This window comes from Nuphar pumila, chromosome 3 (assembly GCF_984573655.1).
Source record: "Nuphar pumila chromosome 3, dmNupPumi1.hap1.1, whole genome shotgun sequence".
Lineage (NCBI taxonomy): Eukaryota > Viridiplantae > Streptophyta > Magnoliopsida > Nymphaeales > Nymphaeaceae > Nuphar > Nuphar pumila.
The window spans coordinates 104,873,107-104,889,606 of NC_143251.1; the positions used below are offsets into that span (position 1 = coordinate 104,873,107).

Sequence of the window (16,500 nt, forward strand, 5' to 3'; positions counted from 1 at the left end):
CACGACTCTCCAGGCCGATGATGGTCCGTTTAAGCCATCGATGCATCACATAATAAAACCAAGTAGTGTTTACCCATAACACTATGCCAATAATGCCAAAAGCATATACACTCATGCAATCATACTCGACTATATGCATGTCGTTTATTAAACAGATGCATTTCCTCTATGTGTGTGTCACACACCTCTCATACAGATATAAATCAAAGTAACTTCTTTGAATGTGGGAGTGCATAACTCCAGTATTCTTACCCAAGGAGAATTATCCATAACCAAGTCATGCTCACATTCCAGGTTTCACAACTAGTATGATGAAAAGCAAAACAACATTTACATAATTACTGGCATAGACATTAATCAATTTTGCTACCAAGAAATTTAACAATCATGAAACAAATGACCACTTACACATGAGTAAAAATAATATAACCATGCAAAGCTGAACTAACACAGATATAATGTAGTCTTATTTGAGAAGCAATGACCCGGCCAATATATTGAAACCAAATTAACAACATAATTAACACGTAACTAAATTTGTATATTAAACATAAACTCAATCATTTCATGTATCAAAACATAGGTAACTTATGAATAATCAGATCAATAGAGAAAATTAACCAAAAGCTTCATAAGATATTAATTGAAATCTTGAATATATATAAATATATATATCCTGATTGTGATCTACCTATCCTAATGTACAGGATTGAGGACAGGGCAGTAGACTCATTCAGGAGCCCCCTCCACAGATCAACCCGAAATCCAAACCCATCTCTCCTTTGAATTTCAGTCGTACCCTTGGTTTCGACATACCCAACAAGAGCTCGGTTCACACCGACTCTTGTGCTCAGCTGGACATGTACCATAAACAGATTTAGTAAGAGAACTTTAAATCTGTATAGATACAGAAACTACATAAGGGGTCAATTTTAAATCCATGTCCAACATGCTAACTCCAAAGAATTCAAGGTCTTTTATACTTATATATACTAAAAAGGAAATCTGCGCATGTAAATAGGTCTGAGTTCGTTCACAAATTTAACCACGTAAATCTTTTAACATGCTGTCCACCATATCAGCAGCAACTGTACAGGTCATCAAATCTGGATTTCGTGAGGTTCTGTTTATACCTACAACAAAAATTTTATCACAGCAGAACAACAATTTCTTAACAAGAGCACCACACACAGTTTTACTTTTTCTTTTTACCATGATTCGAGACTGTGGCGGTCTCACCCAAACACAAATACCAACATACACCAGACCGTGTGACATATCAATTCGTAATCAACCAACATAAGCTAATTTTTCAGAGCTGCTGGACCTGTTAACTAGTTTCATTTGTTTTTTTTTCTTTTAAAACAGATTCAACAACACAAGACCCAATATAAAAATATTGATTTAACAATATATATATTTTTATGATTATGCAACGAGCCTGTAATAACATGTACATATATATACATAATATGTCATAAAAATTTTCTTTCAATAAGCTGCCAGCACACGAAAATGTTATGTATAGACATCTAATTTCTGTTTTTCTCTTCTTTTGAGGATATGTGACCCCAGTCCAAAAATGAAGCCACACCAGGCCCAAAATCGTTATCCAGCCGACATGTAATCGGCTGGGGCTAAGGCCGAAAAATGCCCAACTGATGCACTCGGATGAGTCCCGGCCACCACCATGCTCGACCCTGAAAACTGAACGGGAGCAACGAACATAGAAAAAAAAAACAAAAATAAAATGCTAACAAGTAAGCAATGCTGAACACTACAAACCAAACACGAGTCTGGGTTTGGGTAGATTCTTGGCTTCAAGTTTGAAATGCAACAAACAGTAAAAAGAAGCACAAACACCAGAGATAGAGTGGAAAACTGTACATACAAGAAAAAAAAAATCAAGATCTACCACACCCCTTTTACGTATCTCAGGGTAAACACTTAGAGTTACCCTTTTTCCCAGGAATTCCTCTCAAAAACACCACATGAAAATCAAACTTATGATCAAATTCTCATCCGAAGCAAGAGGGGAACCCGTACCTTGTTGAAGATTTCTCCGACGGTCTTTCCGGCAAATCGAAGGCTGCCGTGGCGGAAACAACGAGCTAGCTGGAGTCGCCCCTTCCCTGCTACCGTGACAGGGAGTGTGGCTATTTATTGCCGCGGCCCTTGGTGGTTGTGGGTGGCCAAAGCTCGCCGGCGACCTCCACCACTCCGATGCACGCCCCCACGAGAGAGAGAGATGAGGGAAGGGAGAAACGAGAAAGATGAGGGAAGAGGGTGAGACCCCCTCTTCCACCTCCCTTTATATTGCCGAAACCCCCCTCTTCCGAGAGGCGCGGGGTTCGGTTACGCCAGCCGAGCCCCCCCTTCCTTTCTGGAAATGGCAGGAATCGTGCCCTCGGCACGATTCTTGCTCCTTCTTCCTTTTAAAACAAGAGCAGCCCGATGTAGGGTTTTAAAAAAACCCTATCGGGTTATGGATCCGGGTCGGGTTCGACCCGGGTCCAAGAGCTTCTTATGTAACGCCCCGAAATTTTAACCCAAATTTTAGTGGATTTTTTTTTTATATAACAGCGGAAACAAGAAATAAAATAAAGTTAAACATTTCGAGACATTACGGTGGAGAGAAACCCAAAACATTTATTTCATTTCAATATTAATGAAGATCATCAGAGTTTTAAATGATATGAACAGTTAAAATTTACAATAAACTCAAGCGATCCCTGGAACAATAAATCCAAAAATCTCGATCCGATGCCTCATCCCGCAGCCGCTCATAAACTCTATTCTTTACCTGAAAATTTGTAGATTGATTGGAATTAGACTACCACGTCTAAGTAGGAATTACTGTAAATTTGGCAAATATACTAAGTAACAAGTATGCAAGGGATTTGTTTAATTATGGACAATAAAACATAGCATGAGAATATAAACATTGCTAAACTACTGCACATTGTTAATTTAAGTTTCTAGCTAGAATATATAAACACTACCAAGACCAAATCAACCATTGCAGGAGTACAAAATTCATCTCATGATAAGGTAATATCATTTGCAGCATTTAAATATACCATGGCCACCGATTACATTAAATGCTTAAAAGTAAGTGAAGCAGCCTATGCAACAACTATAACAGACATATACATAAGCAAGTAAAGCGGATTATGCAACAACAGCAACATGCATAACAGTCATGTAACAACCACAATATGAATTCAATTATCTCATATCTACACCTTTCAGTATTTCATTTCATCACAAGCTCAGAACATGCTGGAAGAATATAACCATGTCTCCCTAAAACTCCACTCACTGTGGTACCTAGAATGTTCTAATTGATGTTTATCTTTTCTTATCCCGCGGGTACACACGGGCCGAGGCAACCATCACAGAAGAGAACGTTCGGGGGTACATTATTCAAAAGTTGTTTTATTAACCCGAACATTCTAACTGTGACTGAAATCCCAAGGGACCGGTCAGTGACCGAGAGAAACTCCCAAAGGCCAAAACCAAAACAGGATGCATCCCTAACTTCTGCAGAAGAACATAGAGCTACCACCTAGGACACATTTGGTAGTCCGGGTCCCCCAACTCTGAGGACTGGGACCAACGAGTCGCTTTACGCTCGAAACTAAACACATATCCCCAGAGTTTTGTACCACCTACCCTCTCCAAGGTAAGCCCGAATTTGAGTGGGTTAATCTTTTCATTTAATTATTTTCCCGAAGTATGGGGCATTTCCCGACTTCTTTCTACTATCATAGTAGTAGAATTCTCAACCTTAGTCATTTTACCAAGGTGCAAAGAACAGTCCCAATCCTTTGTCATATTAATTGCATAACCCACCCAAAGTGCTCTGGTGCCTTTAAACCAGTCAAGCACAAAAGTTATTATTTAATTTCCTTACCAATATACTTGAACCAGACCACGTACCTACATTAGGTACTTAACCCGTATCGCCCCCTTGGGCAAGTTTTCCCCAAACAATTAAATTCAAGTTTCTTATCAGTATGGTCATTATTCTAAATGCTTTGGTACCTTTAAACTGTAAAGTACCAAGACCCCGGTACCTTTAAACCAGTCGGTCGCACAACCCTTATGATTAAGTTTTCATCATTTTTCTTGCCATAACACACAGACTACAACAACAACAACAACAACAACTACGCCTTCATCCCAAAACAATTGGGGTCAGCGATATGAACCAAAAAAGAAATTCATTTTGGGTCTTCCACATGAATCCTTTTCCTCCAATCATTTCTATCCAACGCCATGTCCTCGGTGAGGTTCAAAGCATTCATATCCTTTCCTATCATCTCCATCCAAGTCTTCCTAGGCCTACCCCTACCTCTTTTAACTAATATATTTTCCCATTTCTCCAACCTTCTAACTGGAGCATCATTAGGCCTTCGCCGAATATGTCCAAACCACCGTAAACGATTCTCTCGCATCTTATTCTCAATGGGTGCAACACCTACCTTCTTACGTATCTCTTCGTTCCGAATCTTATCTTTTATTGTATTTCCACACATCCATCTAAGCATCCGCATCTCAGCTACACTCATTTTTTGAATATGATGTCTCTTGGCAGCCCAACATTCCGTACCATATAGTAAAGCGGGTCTAATAGTCGTCCTATAAAACTTTCCCTTCAACCGCAATGGCATTCTACGATCGCACAGCACTCCAGTAGCACTTTTCCATTTCATCCACCCAACCTTTATCCTATGATTTACATCTCCATCAATTTCTCCATACTTTTGAATGATAGATCCCAAATATTTGAAATAATCATTCACCGGTATATCTTGCTCACCAAGCTTCACTACACTCCCATCACTACTTCGTTGCTTACTAAACCGACATTCCATATATTCAGTCTTACTCTTACTCAACTTAAAACCTCTAGCTTCCAATGTCTGTCTCCATAATTCTAACTTAGCATTAACCCCAGCTCTAGACTCATCAATCAAAACAATATCATCAGCAAACAACATACACCACGGTACATTTTCTTGAATTGATCTCGTAAGCTCATCCATCACTATCGCAAATAGGAAAGGGCTTAAAGCAGATCCTTGATGTAACCCAACCGTTATCGGAAAATTGGTTGTCACCCCTCCACAAGTGCGGACATTGGTTACTACTCCTTCATACATATCTTTAATTATACTAATGTACTTGAGAGAAACACCTTTCTTCATCATTGTCCACCAGAGAACGTCCCTAGGTACTCTATCGTATGCCTTCTCTAAATCAATAAAAACCATATGCAAATCTTTGTTCCTCTCTCTATATCTTTCAATAAGTTGTCTAAGAAGATGTATAGCTTCCATAGTTGATCTTCCAGGCATAAAACCAAATTGATTCTCCGATATCATGACAACCTTCCTCAACCTAGACTCAATCACCCTCTCCCAAAGTTTCATAGTATGACTCATGAGTTTTATACCACGATAGTTTGTGCAATCTTGTATATCACCCTTATTCTTATATAAAGGCACCAAAGTACTCTTCCTCCACTCATTAGGCATCTTATTTGTTCGCCAAATCAAGTTAAAAAGATTTGTCAACCATTCTAAACCTTTCTCTCCCAAGCATTTCCAAGCCTCGATAGGTATACCATCTGGGCCAACTGCCCTTCTTGACTTCATTTTCTTCAAAGCCTCTGCAATTTCTTTCTTTTGAATCTTGCGCATGAAGTCACGATTTATCTCATGAAAAGGAATGGAGAAGTCTCCAAGATCTTGAGCATGACTATCATTAAATAGCTTATCAAAATAATCTTTCCATCTCTCCTTAATCTCCCCATCTTTGACTAAAACCCTTTGCGTTTCATCTTTGATACATCTAACCATACCCAAATCCTTCGATTTCCTATCTCTCATCTTTGCAAGCCTATAAATATCCTTCTCGCCTTCTTTGGTATCCAACTTGTCATAAACCTCCTTATATACCTTAGCCCTCGCGTTTCGAACAACTTTTTTAGCTTCCTTCTTTGCTATCATATACTTCTCCAAATTCTCATTATCACGACTCTTACTTAGATTTCTATAACACTCTCTTTTAACCTTAATAGCTAATTTGACATCCTCGTTCCACCATGATGTATCCTTACCTAGTGGTGCACCGCCTTTAGACTCACCCAATACCTCCTTAGCTACTTTTCTCATACCACCCGCTATCTTATTCCACATTGATTCTGAATCCTCCTCGAGACACCAATCAACTTCCTTAACTACCTGCTCTACAAACATTCCTTGTTTAGCTCCTTTCAGTGCCCACCACTTAATTCTAGGATCTATCCTATGTCTATCCCTTTTGCGGCATTGTCTAATTCTAAGATCTAAAATTAAGACTCTATGTTGTGTAGCTACACTTTCTCCTGGTATAACCTTACAATCGATGCAACAACCCCTATCTCTCTTTCTAAGTAGGAAAAAATCTATCTGACTCGTATTAACCCCACTTTTAAATGTTACTAGGTGAGACTCCCTCTTCCTAAACCAAGTGTTTGCTAAGATCATATCATAGGACAAACAAAAATCTAAAATCCTTTCTCCACTTTCATTTCTTTCTCCTATACCATAGCCTCCATGGATATTCTCAAATCCATCCCTACTAATGCCTACATGTCCATTAAGGTCACCGCCGATGAAAAGCTTTTCTCCATAAGATGTCTCTTGTACTACTCCATCTAAATCTTCCCAAAATTGATGCTTAATGGAATCATCTAAACCTACTTGAGGTGCATAAACACTAATAATATTAATAATATCCGTACCTAATACTAATTTAATAAGTAAAATTCTATCACCCTTCCTACGGACCTCAACTACATTATCTATAAACTGACGACTCATAACAATCCCTACTCCATTCCTATTCCTATTTATTCCTGTATACCAAATCTTATATCCCCAAGGTTCTATCACTTTAGCTTTCTCACCTACCCATTTGGTCTCTTGAAGACATAAAATATCAATATTTCTCCTACACATAACATCTACTAACTCTACCAACTTACCAGTTAAAGACCCTATATTCCAAGTGGCTAACCTAATTTTATGGTCTTGGACTAACTTCTTTACCCCCACCCGTCCAACAAAGTGAGGGAACCCTTGCCTATTTGACACCACACCCGGGCGCCGGTGTGACGCGTCGCTTCTGGGCGACGACCTAGCAACCCTTGCACATTTATCACTGCCTCCGGGCCTAGAGAGTACAGCGCGTCGCTCAGTAGGGAACGCCCCAACGAAATTCTCATATTGGTTCATTTTCATAGGATATGACAAAGTTTTTATGCTGGCTGTCACAGGCCTACCGCAACCCTCCTCCTTTATCCGGGCTTGGGACCGGCAGTGTATAACTACCCAGGCGGAGTTCCATAACACACAGACTAATAGCCCAAATACTCGTATCGGGTATTCAACCCATATTGCCCATTAGGTGAAACAGAAATATTTTCAGAGATATTTATTTACATGTTGATCACTAATCAAGGTTAAACATAATGAGCATGAACTACGGCATAATTAGATTCCCTGTATATGCAGTTCATAATGTAACTTGTAACTAGAAACATTTTCATGCATGTATAAGTACCATTTGTTACAACATGATTTTGGTACCATATAAAAGCATGTATTATGCAAAAGAAAATCTGTAAGCAATCCATACTCATAGCTCTAGTTTCTGTTGGGTATTCCCACTTTTCAGGACTAGGAATTTAGCAATTTACATAATATTGATAAACATCCTACAACTTTAAAGATATAGCATCTCATAAAAATCAACATATGAGTTTAATGAATGCAATAATAAACCGATACAGGAATATATTTTCATGCAACAGTTTATGTGGCAGTATATAGTTCAGACGCAGTCTATCATGAATCCTCCATGCTTATTATGCAGTATGCATAGGTATCCTCAATGTACTAATAGTTGTGACTTAACTCAAACAAAACTTAATACTCCTCAACTGTTAAAAAAAAGAAATCTCAAAAACCTACATAGGGTCAGAACCTCTAAGCATAAATTCAGAGTTTTGCATCTAAGTCAAACAAGGAAAAAAAAAATTTGGAATGAAAGAAAAGATAAATTTCATCTTATCACAGGATTTCACATCTATTTCCATTTAGTATAGGACCAACATAGAATGTGAAATGACTAAACACACTAATTGGCCCTCTGTTATGAAAGATCAGGTTCGAAAAAGTTCACAAATCATGTTTTCGGAGGATATACAATTAACTGATTTTAGCCATTAGATTATCACACCGACAACCATTAAAACAACATGTTATGTGAACCTTCCGGTGAGTGATATGTTTTTTTTTCTTTTCTTTTCTTTTCTTTTGAATTTACATAGAAGATACTGGCTACTTGTAACATGAAAATTCTGTTATATATATATATATATATATATATGTTTTCCTTGAATGTAATATAGAAGACACTGATTGCAACAACTGTTTTTCTTTGTCAGGGGATTTAACACCGAAAACATGAAGTATTTGTAAAAGAACACAAACATGCATTGTTGTTATCGATACTTCACAAAAACTTTTAATAATGTATGCACACAGACCCTGTTTTAGGAGTATACACAGCCGTCGGTTTTATTGCCATAAATCTCAATACTGAAAATCAACAAATACAACAATGTGACCATCTGTTCTTGTTGTCAGTTAACCCAAAACAACAAAAAAAAGAATTCACAATAACGATAGGGGTTCGTCGATATTAACCTAAGGGAATTCTCTTCTCTTTTTTTTTTTACTGAGTGTACGAATGCAACAATTACACAGGAATCATACATAATACAACCCGTCCCCTATACTTATATATATTTTATAGCAGCCTCAACATTTTAAAACACTATAACATCTACACAAGCTCAATCCATGTTGCTGGGCTATTACAATATAGAAATGCAATTCAAATGATCATTAAAAGAAATAAAAACATCCCGTAGACGGCCGATAATCATGCAAAACATGGAAAACTTGCCTCCTAATCGAAAATCCTCAAAATAAACATTGATAGCTTTAACAATAACACATGTCATGCTTGAAAACAGGATACTCCTAGGAAGATCATAAGAAAACCTACTTTCAGAAATCCGAAATCCACAACCCGAAGATCTGGGATTTTCGGTAAACCTAACCCCATTTTTTTTTTGTTTTTCTTGATTTGGGGCTCACGGCAAGCTCACTACATACCCGGAATTTAGGGCATCCACTAAAATCACAGAGAAACCCACATTGCATGCTTGAAACGTAGTACCCATGCAAAAACACAGTAAAACCCTACCCTAAATCCCAACTTTTTGATTTGGGAATTCACGGCAACCCAAAACCCCCAATTTTTCGAGTTAGGAGTTACGGCAAATCCAAAGCATGCTTGAAAACTCAGTAGATATGTGAGTTCACAGCAAAACCTACCTTGTTTGCTGATTTCCCCTCTCGATCTGCCGTGAATCTGGGTGCAACCGAACTCCTACTCACCGACGAATGTGAGAATGGAATGTAACGAGAGGAGGGTCATCGTTGGGTGGTGCTGCCGGAAAAAGAAGAGGCGAAGGTGGCGGCGATGTTACCCGAGCTCGAACAGGGGAAAAGTTGCAGGGGACCACGGCTTGGTTGTTGGGAGGTTGTTGGCGATGACATCGACAGAGAGAGGGAAAAGAGATAGCGAGAGAGGGATGGAAGAGGGGTTCGGGGGTCCCCCTTTGTAGGAGGGTGGCCTCCCGAAAAGGAAGGAAACCCCACCCATTCCCAGCGGCTGCGCTGTGTTTCCCCCTCGCTCTCCATCTCTTGATGTGTTAGGGTTCAATTGAACCCTAACACGATTTATCGGGAGAGGGGGGTTTTCCCCCTTCCCATATGTTTTTATCGGGCAACCCATATCGGGTTGCCCTTTTAACCCTTAATTTTTTTTTTCTTTTTGCAGGGTGTGGGCCGGGTCCGGGTCCAAACCGTGACCCGCGACGCTGGATCCGGTAGCGATTTGGATCCGTGACCCAACCATCGTTTGGGTCTGCAGGTTGGATCCATATGGATCTAACTGTGGATCCAAATATATTTTATTATTTATTATTTTATTTTATTTTCTAATACGTATGTATGATATTATATATATGTACCCCCCCCCCCCCCCAATTCATATGGATCCGTTTACGTTAATCAAAAATTGACATAACTTAATATGGATCCAGGATCCATTGTGCTTCGTAAATCTTTTTAATAATTTGGATCCAGAAATCTAGAGTTTTAATTATATGATTTGGAACTATGGATCCAAATGAATTATTATGGATCCAACTAAATATACATCGATCCTTACGGTTTCCATACAAGGATCCAGGTTAATATTGAAGTTCCGATGTCGAAGATCCAAATGCAATGTTATGGATCCGAACATCGCCTAGGCTATACCAATCCCACTAAAGTGTTGTAGAGCCAAGATAGAAATTTTACCATTAAAATTTTGATTTAAACTTCGTTGATCCGCTTCATTCATCCTGGATCCAATATCGAATTTGATCCCGATAATGAGGATCCATTACCAGAAATCCAATCCATTTGACCGAAATCCATTATTAAATATTCAATTTAAGGTTCGTGGTCCGATATCTAAGATCCGAATGGAATATCGGAGTTCTAAACAGGATATTTGGGATCCAACATTGAAGATCCAAATAGGTTATCCAAGATCCAATTACGAATAAATAATTAAAACAATACAATATTCTTGTATCACCTTAATGACTTAAAATCTAAGTTTATTTATCTGATAAAAATCGCGGGTATTACATCCTTTCCCCCTAAAAAGAATTTCGTCCTCGAAATTTCATGGTAGGATTCCCATAGAGATCGTAATCTGAGGGGATTGGTATCGACAAGGATGCACATATGTGTGCGAGCTCCCAACATATAAGGATCAGGACAACACACAATGAGTTACTAAGAGAAGTTTGGAGCAAAAAGGTTGGTCTCGACAAAAATTCATACATGATTCCTTTGATGGCAAAATGTATTAAATCACAGAAAAGTCTTAACCTGAGACAGTTAGAGTGTATGTTCCCTAATTTCTACTTGTTTAGTCACGAATGATAGCCACGACCTGTTATTCATTTAGCTTATTCTAGATTATTGGATAGAGGTTTCCTATATTTTATCATAATCACGTCGTTGTTTGTTGTCCTCGCTATTTCTAACAAACTCTTTGTCCTGAATAACCTTCACTTATTCTTATTTCTCAAAATTTTGCACGGCTAGTTGTCACATGTCGTAACCTCGCTCAAGATGTTATTCTCAAAATGGCCTTATCTTTTCATATAAGACCCAAACCTATCCTCAAATCAAGGTATAGAATCTCTCACAGAGTGACCCATCTATCCACAAAAGGCACAAACATGTCATTATATCGAGATCTAAAATTAATAATGATTCAATTTTGCTCTAATTAAACCCAAATCTATTGATCTCTAACTGGCAGTATCAATCAATCTCAGCAATTTCTCCCAATTTACCGTAACTCTTTATTATTTAAAGATTAATAAGATCCATGTCGGATCACCTGGTCTAGAAAATGCACAACCTCACACGAAATTACCGCCCTAGATGGTATACCCGGTCTTGGACAATACACTTCCTCACAGGAATTTATCGTCTTTGCAGCTACCCGTTCTTGGACAATGTATTACCTCACGGAGATCTACCGCTCTAGCCGAATTATCTGATCTTGGTCATACACACCCTCACAGATAATCCCTTGGAGACAAGTCCTCAACAGGTGCCAAAATTGTGATATATGCATCGGTACAATTAATCGTTCTCAAGGTCGATAGCCATCAATAGGAGCACAAGCATCCCTATTGTCAATATGCATCACCTCATTTCATATGACATTAAAAATCATGAAATCTCACCTTTCACTGCTAAGGTTCCATGAACCATAGTTCACTATTGAACTTTAAGCATATATCGCATGCTTTCAAACCTCTGATCACGTGGCATTTCAATCATATCATACTAAAGCATATTATCCTATGCATCATATCATTGCCACCAGGAATATGGCATTTTCCAAGTTAACTTTGAAGCATGTGTAATCAAAGCATGAGTCACAATGAGATCTTGTATATATCAAGAATCAACTAAACCTCAAGATTCGTAACTTCTACGTAGTTCGAGTTATGCACACCGGACTCAAATCCTATATGTATCTAAAATATCCAGGTCCTTTCATGAGCATTGATAATTCTTATCTCATATCACATTTAATTATTTCGTCGTGAAACACATGCACATATCTACAAAGAAATTACTCAGATATCTATGATACACGCATCAATCAAGCTATGCAAGCACGTTAAATCCATTCAGACAATCATAATAAGGTCATCTATAATGGAACTACATCATCCACTTAATACGTTGATACTAATGATTTATAGATGTGATAAGTAAACAACCTAAAAGCTAATCATTTGTAGGTGTGATGTGTCATTCACCTAATAGGTCAAAACTGATCAATTGTAGACGTGAATTTACCTATATGCTAATATGGGCATCACAATAATAAGAACAAAGTAACATGATAAATAACAAAACAAAATAACTCATACTCACAAATCGCTTGTAGGGTGTGGCACGACCGTGATCTTTGATTTATTGTTCCCAAGCTCTGATACCATTTGTAACCCCGAAATTTTAACCCAAACTTTGACTAAAGGGCTATTCCTATCCTCACTCTCTTCCTTAGATTTACTAGATTATACTGATGCTGACTGGGGAGGAAACCCAAATGATCGAATCTCAACTACTGGCTTTTGTGTGTTCCTAGGAGATTCGCTAATTGCTTGGAGGTGCAAGAAACAACAGAAAGTCTCATTGTCTTCTACTGAAGCAGAATACAGGGCTATGGCAACTACTACAATGGAGCTGGTGTGGCTTCAAAGTCTTCTTCAAGATATGGGAGTCGAAATTACCGGGGCTTCGAAGCTTTGTTGCGATAACAAAAGTGCCATCTACATTGCCAGCAACCACACTTTCCATGAGAGGACGAAACATATTGAAATGGACTGTCATTATGTACGTGATGAATATCTTCGTGGGACAGTAACACTGCCATATGTCACTTCAGAATATCAACTTGCCGATTTCTTCACCAAAGCCCTGCTCCTCGCTTCTTGTTCCTCCTTGGCAAACTTTCGGTCATTCCCCCGTAAAGTTTGAGGGGGGGTGTTAAAACATATCTAATAATACCATAATACCCGATAGGGGTATTATGGTCATTTCACAAAGTACCCCATAGGGGTACTTATTTTGTTTCTTTTATTTCACCATTTTTTATTTTTCTTTTTATTTTTATTTTTGTATTTTTTGGATACCGAAAAGGGGCCCCACAATGGAGTCGTTGGGGCCCCCAACGGTCACATATGTGACCGTTGGGGGCTCCCAACGACTCTATTGGGAGCCCCTTTGGTCTCCTTTTCTTATAAATAGGGGGAACCCCCCATGTATGGTGCATTGCTCTTGAGAGCTCCTCTTCAATAATAGTGATATTATTTTTCATGTGTGTAGCCTTTTTATAAGGCCCTTTGTATATCCCTTAGTGGATTTTCTCTCTTGTGCTTGTTGCACTTGTCCGTGTGGGACATAGTGAATGCTTTAGCATTCTTGGTTTCTTCCGCTTATTTCATTACACTATTCACCCACCTGGCCTCAGTCTGAGAAAAGGTTACTCACAATTGCAATTGGAAAAGGTTCTTCCATTCAGCTGTGAAAAGAACCAAAGAGGATTCCTTGTATGTGATGTTTCTCTTCAATGCTCCAGGCTCAATAGTGCAGATTTAGTTTGATTGTCTCATTCCCTAGTTGTACGCATCTAGGATATAGTTGCCATGCCTACCCAATTTCCACAATCTTCTTTTTTGAAATGACAATTTACCTTAACTTGGTTTGTCCATTCATTTGTGTTTGTGCAGTGACTGTAGCATAATATAAAACTTCATCTGACACAAATTATGTTCATGGCAAGAGACAAACTGGAATCCCCTCTGTAGTCCTATTTTAACCTCGTAGAAATGCATGCTATTCTTGATGAACATTACAAGTTCCTTTCACGTTCCTGGACTAATATGGCCTAAAACGACATATGAGCCAAAACTCAGTATCCTTGTACATGAACCATGCACACAAGCATAGGAGTTCATCTAGGCAATTGCATGGAACACCCACATCCATATCATCAAGCTCAAGGGAAAAAACAAAAACGAAAATCACTCATTATCTAATTGAACTCATAGATTCTACATTAAAAAAACATCGACACAACAGAGAAAGGAAAAGACCAGCAATTTCCTTGGATATCATTGAATCCATCTAATCTAAAAACACAATTTATGAAAAATAAAGAGGCTAATGCTACAAACTTCACATGACAAATCAACTGAGAAGTGAGAATAAAGAAATGCAAGGTAGAGAAGAGCAAGAAAACGTACCAGCAGATGAACCCACAAGCAGGATCCTATCTGAACCAAGATTCTGAGCCACCCATCTGCAGACATCAACGGTCGACCCAAAAAAAGAGCCAGAGGGGGGGGGGGGGGGGGGGGGCTCGGCCCTTCCTGTGCCGAAAAACGAGGGAGCAGGGAGGGCTCAGCCCCTCCCCTGCCGACCCAACAAGAGACCGAGAGAGGGGGGGGGGGGGGCTTGGCCCTTTCCCTGTCGACCCAACAAGAGAGCGAGAAGGGAAGGGGGTGCTCGGCCCCTCCCCTGCCGACCCAAGAAGAGAGTGAGAGAGGGTACATACCTGCGAAAGGAGAGGAGGAGCCTGGGAGGCGGAGCTGGGGCAGCGATGGGAGAGAGCTCGAGCTCAGGGGGAGAGGAGAGATTAGGGCAATTTTTTTTTTTGCCCTAATCCTCCTTTTCATCGGGGATTTTTTTTTTAACGCCCAAGCAGTGGAAAAAAATGACCCAGGGTGCGTTGATCGCACCCAGGGTCGTGTTGACCACACCCGCACGCGCACCTGCATTGCGTCGCGTCGCGTCGACGCGGGTGCGGCACCTGTTTTGCCGAGTCCCTGTGACATAGCCTATTAGCTCACGGTAGGCTTCTATTGCCTCCCACTTCCTCTCTCTCTCTCTATCTATCTATCTATCTATCTCTCTCTCTCTCTCTCTCTCTATATATATATATATATATATATATATATATATATATATATAGGGAAGGGTGTAACAATGGATGCCCTTTCAAGTTGGATGAACCTGCACACACTGATTTTGTTTATATATATAAAGTGGTAGCTTTGACCATACATATGCGTTCTACATGCTTGATTTTATAGGAATTAACTCTTGGATCATCCAATTCCGATATACAGGTAGGTTTTTTTAAGGTTAAAAAATTGAAGATCTGATTTGCCTAAATATTCAAGGCTTAAAAAATCATGTTTTTCATTGAAAAGCACAATCCAAGTGTTGTTTCCTAGTAAATTGACCATATTGAACACATCTGTACGGTCAGATTTAAGTAATACATGGAAAGAATCCTTCGAAAGCGTGGTTAGCTAGAAAACTGGTTAGCAGCTATATATATATATATTTATTTAGTGCTATTGAAGGCATGAAACTAATGAGCTTGAAGCTCATTTTCTACTCAAGGATCAAACCTTGGATTGTGTTATCTGGGCCACTGATTTTTGAAGCCCTTAAGAAACCTGCTTACAAATAACATGATTTAAAACTCATTTTTTACTAAATGGACCCCTAAGATCACATCCACAAGGTCTGATCTACAAAAAAAATATGAAAAACATGAAAAACAGGTGTGATGTTACAAGGCCAAGCTGGCTGGGCTCCTTGCCGGGTTTTTGGCCTAAGATTTAGGCCTGACCCCCTGGCACACCTAATTTAAATATGGTGCAAATAGGCGCATCTGCTGCAGTGGTAGAATCCGACGGCAAACTTGTATAAATGTTTATTATTTGGTAGTTTTGTAATATGGCAGGCACAAGCTGTCAGAGCGGAACAAGAAGCTGAGGCGGCCTACTTGGAGATGGATAAGTTGAAGAAAAATCATGAGAAAGAATTTGAGACTATGAAGCAATTTTTTGCAGAGACGCGGTTGCCCAAAGAAGCTGTGAGACCAGTGCAACATAAAGATGGTGATAGTGACAAGTTTGATGGTCATAGCCTTGGGGATCAAGGTTGGAGGGAGGAATTCAAGCCTTTTTATCGTGAAGAAGATAGTGATTTCTTGAGAAACCCTGGGCCTTCTTGGTTTAGTGGATATGATCGGTGTAACATTTAATAATCAACATGGGTGACAACTGTATAATTAGTGCATATATAAACTGGAACATGTTGATGTTTGTTGTTCAAGGTCATTGGTTTAGTGGCTTCTCACCAATTGTGAGAATCGATGATTGGATTTTGGTTGATATAGAAATTCTGCCTCTTTCTCTCAGAAAAA

The 16,500-nt window shown here is 39.1% G+C and overlaps 1 protein-coding gene across 3 annotated transcripts in view; it reads left to right on the forward strand.

The window, feature by feature from the left end:
• LOC149843189 (kinesin-like protein KIN-12B) overlaps positions 1-16,500 on the forward strand; it is a 56,369-nt gene extending 39,869 nt beyond the window's left edge. For all 3 annotated transcript variants that reach the window (XM_089999641.1, XM_089999643.1, XM_089999642.1), the window contains one exon: positions 16,036-16,500. In XM_089999641.1, the coding sequence (XP_089855767.1) occupies positions 16,036-16,338 (303 nt within the window). In that variant the 3' untranslated portion in view covers positions 16,339-16,500. The remainder of the gene's footprint in view (positions 1-16,035) is intronic.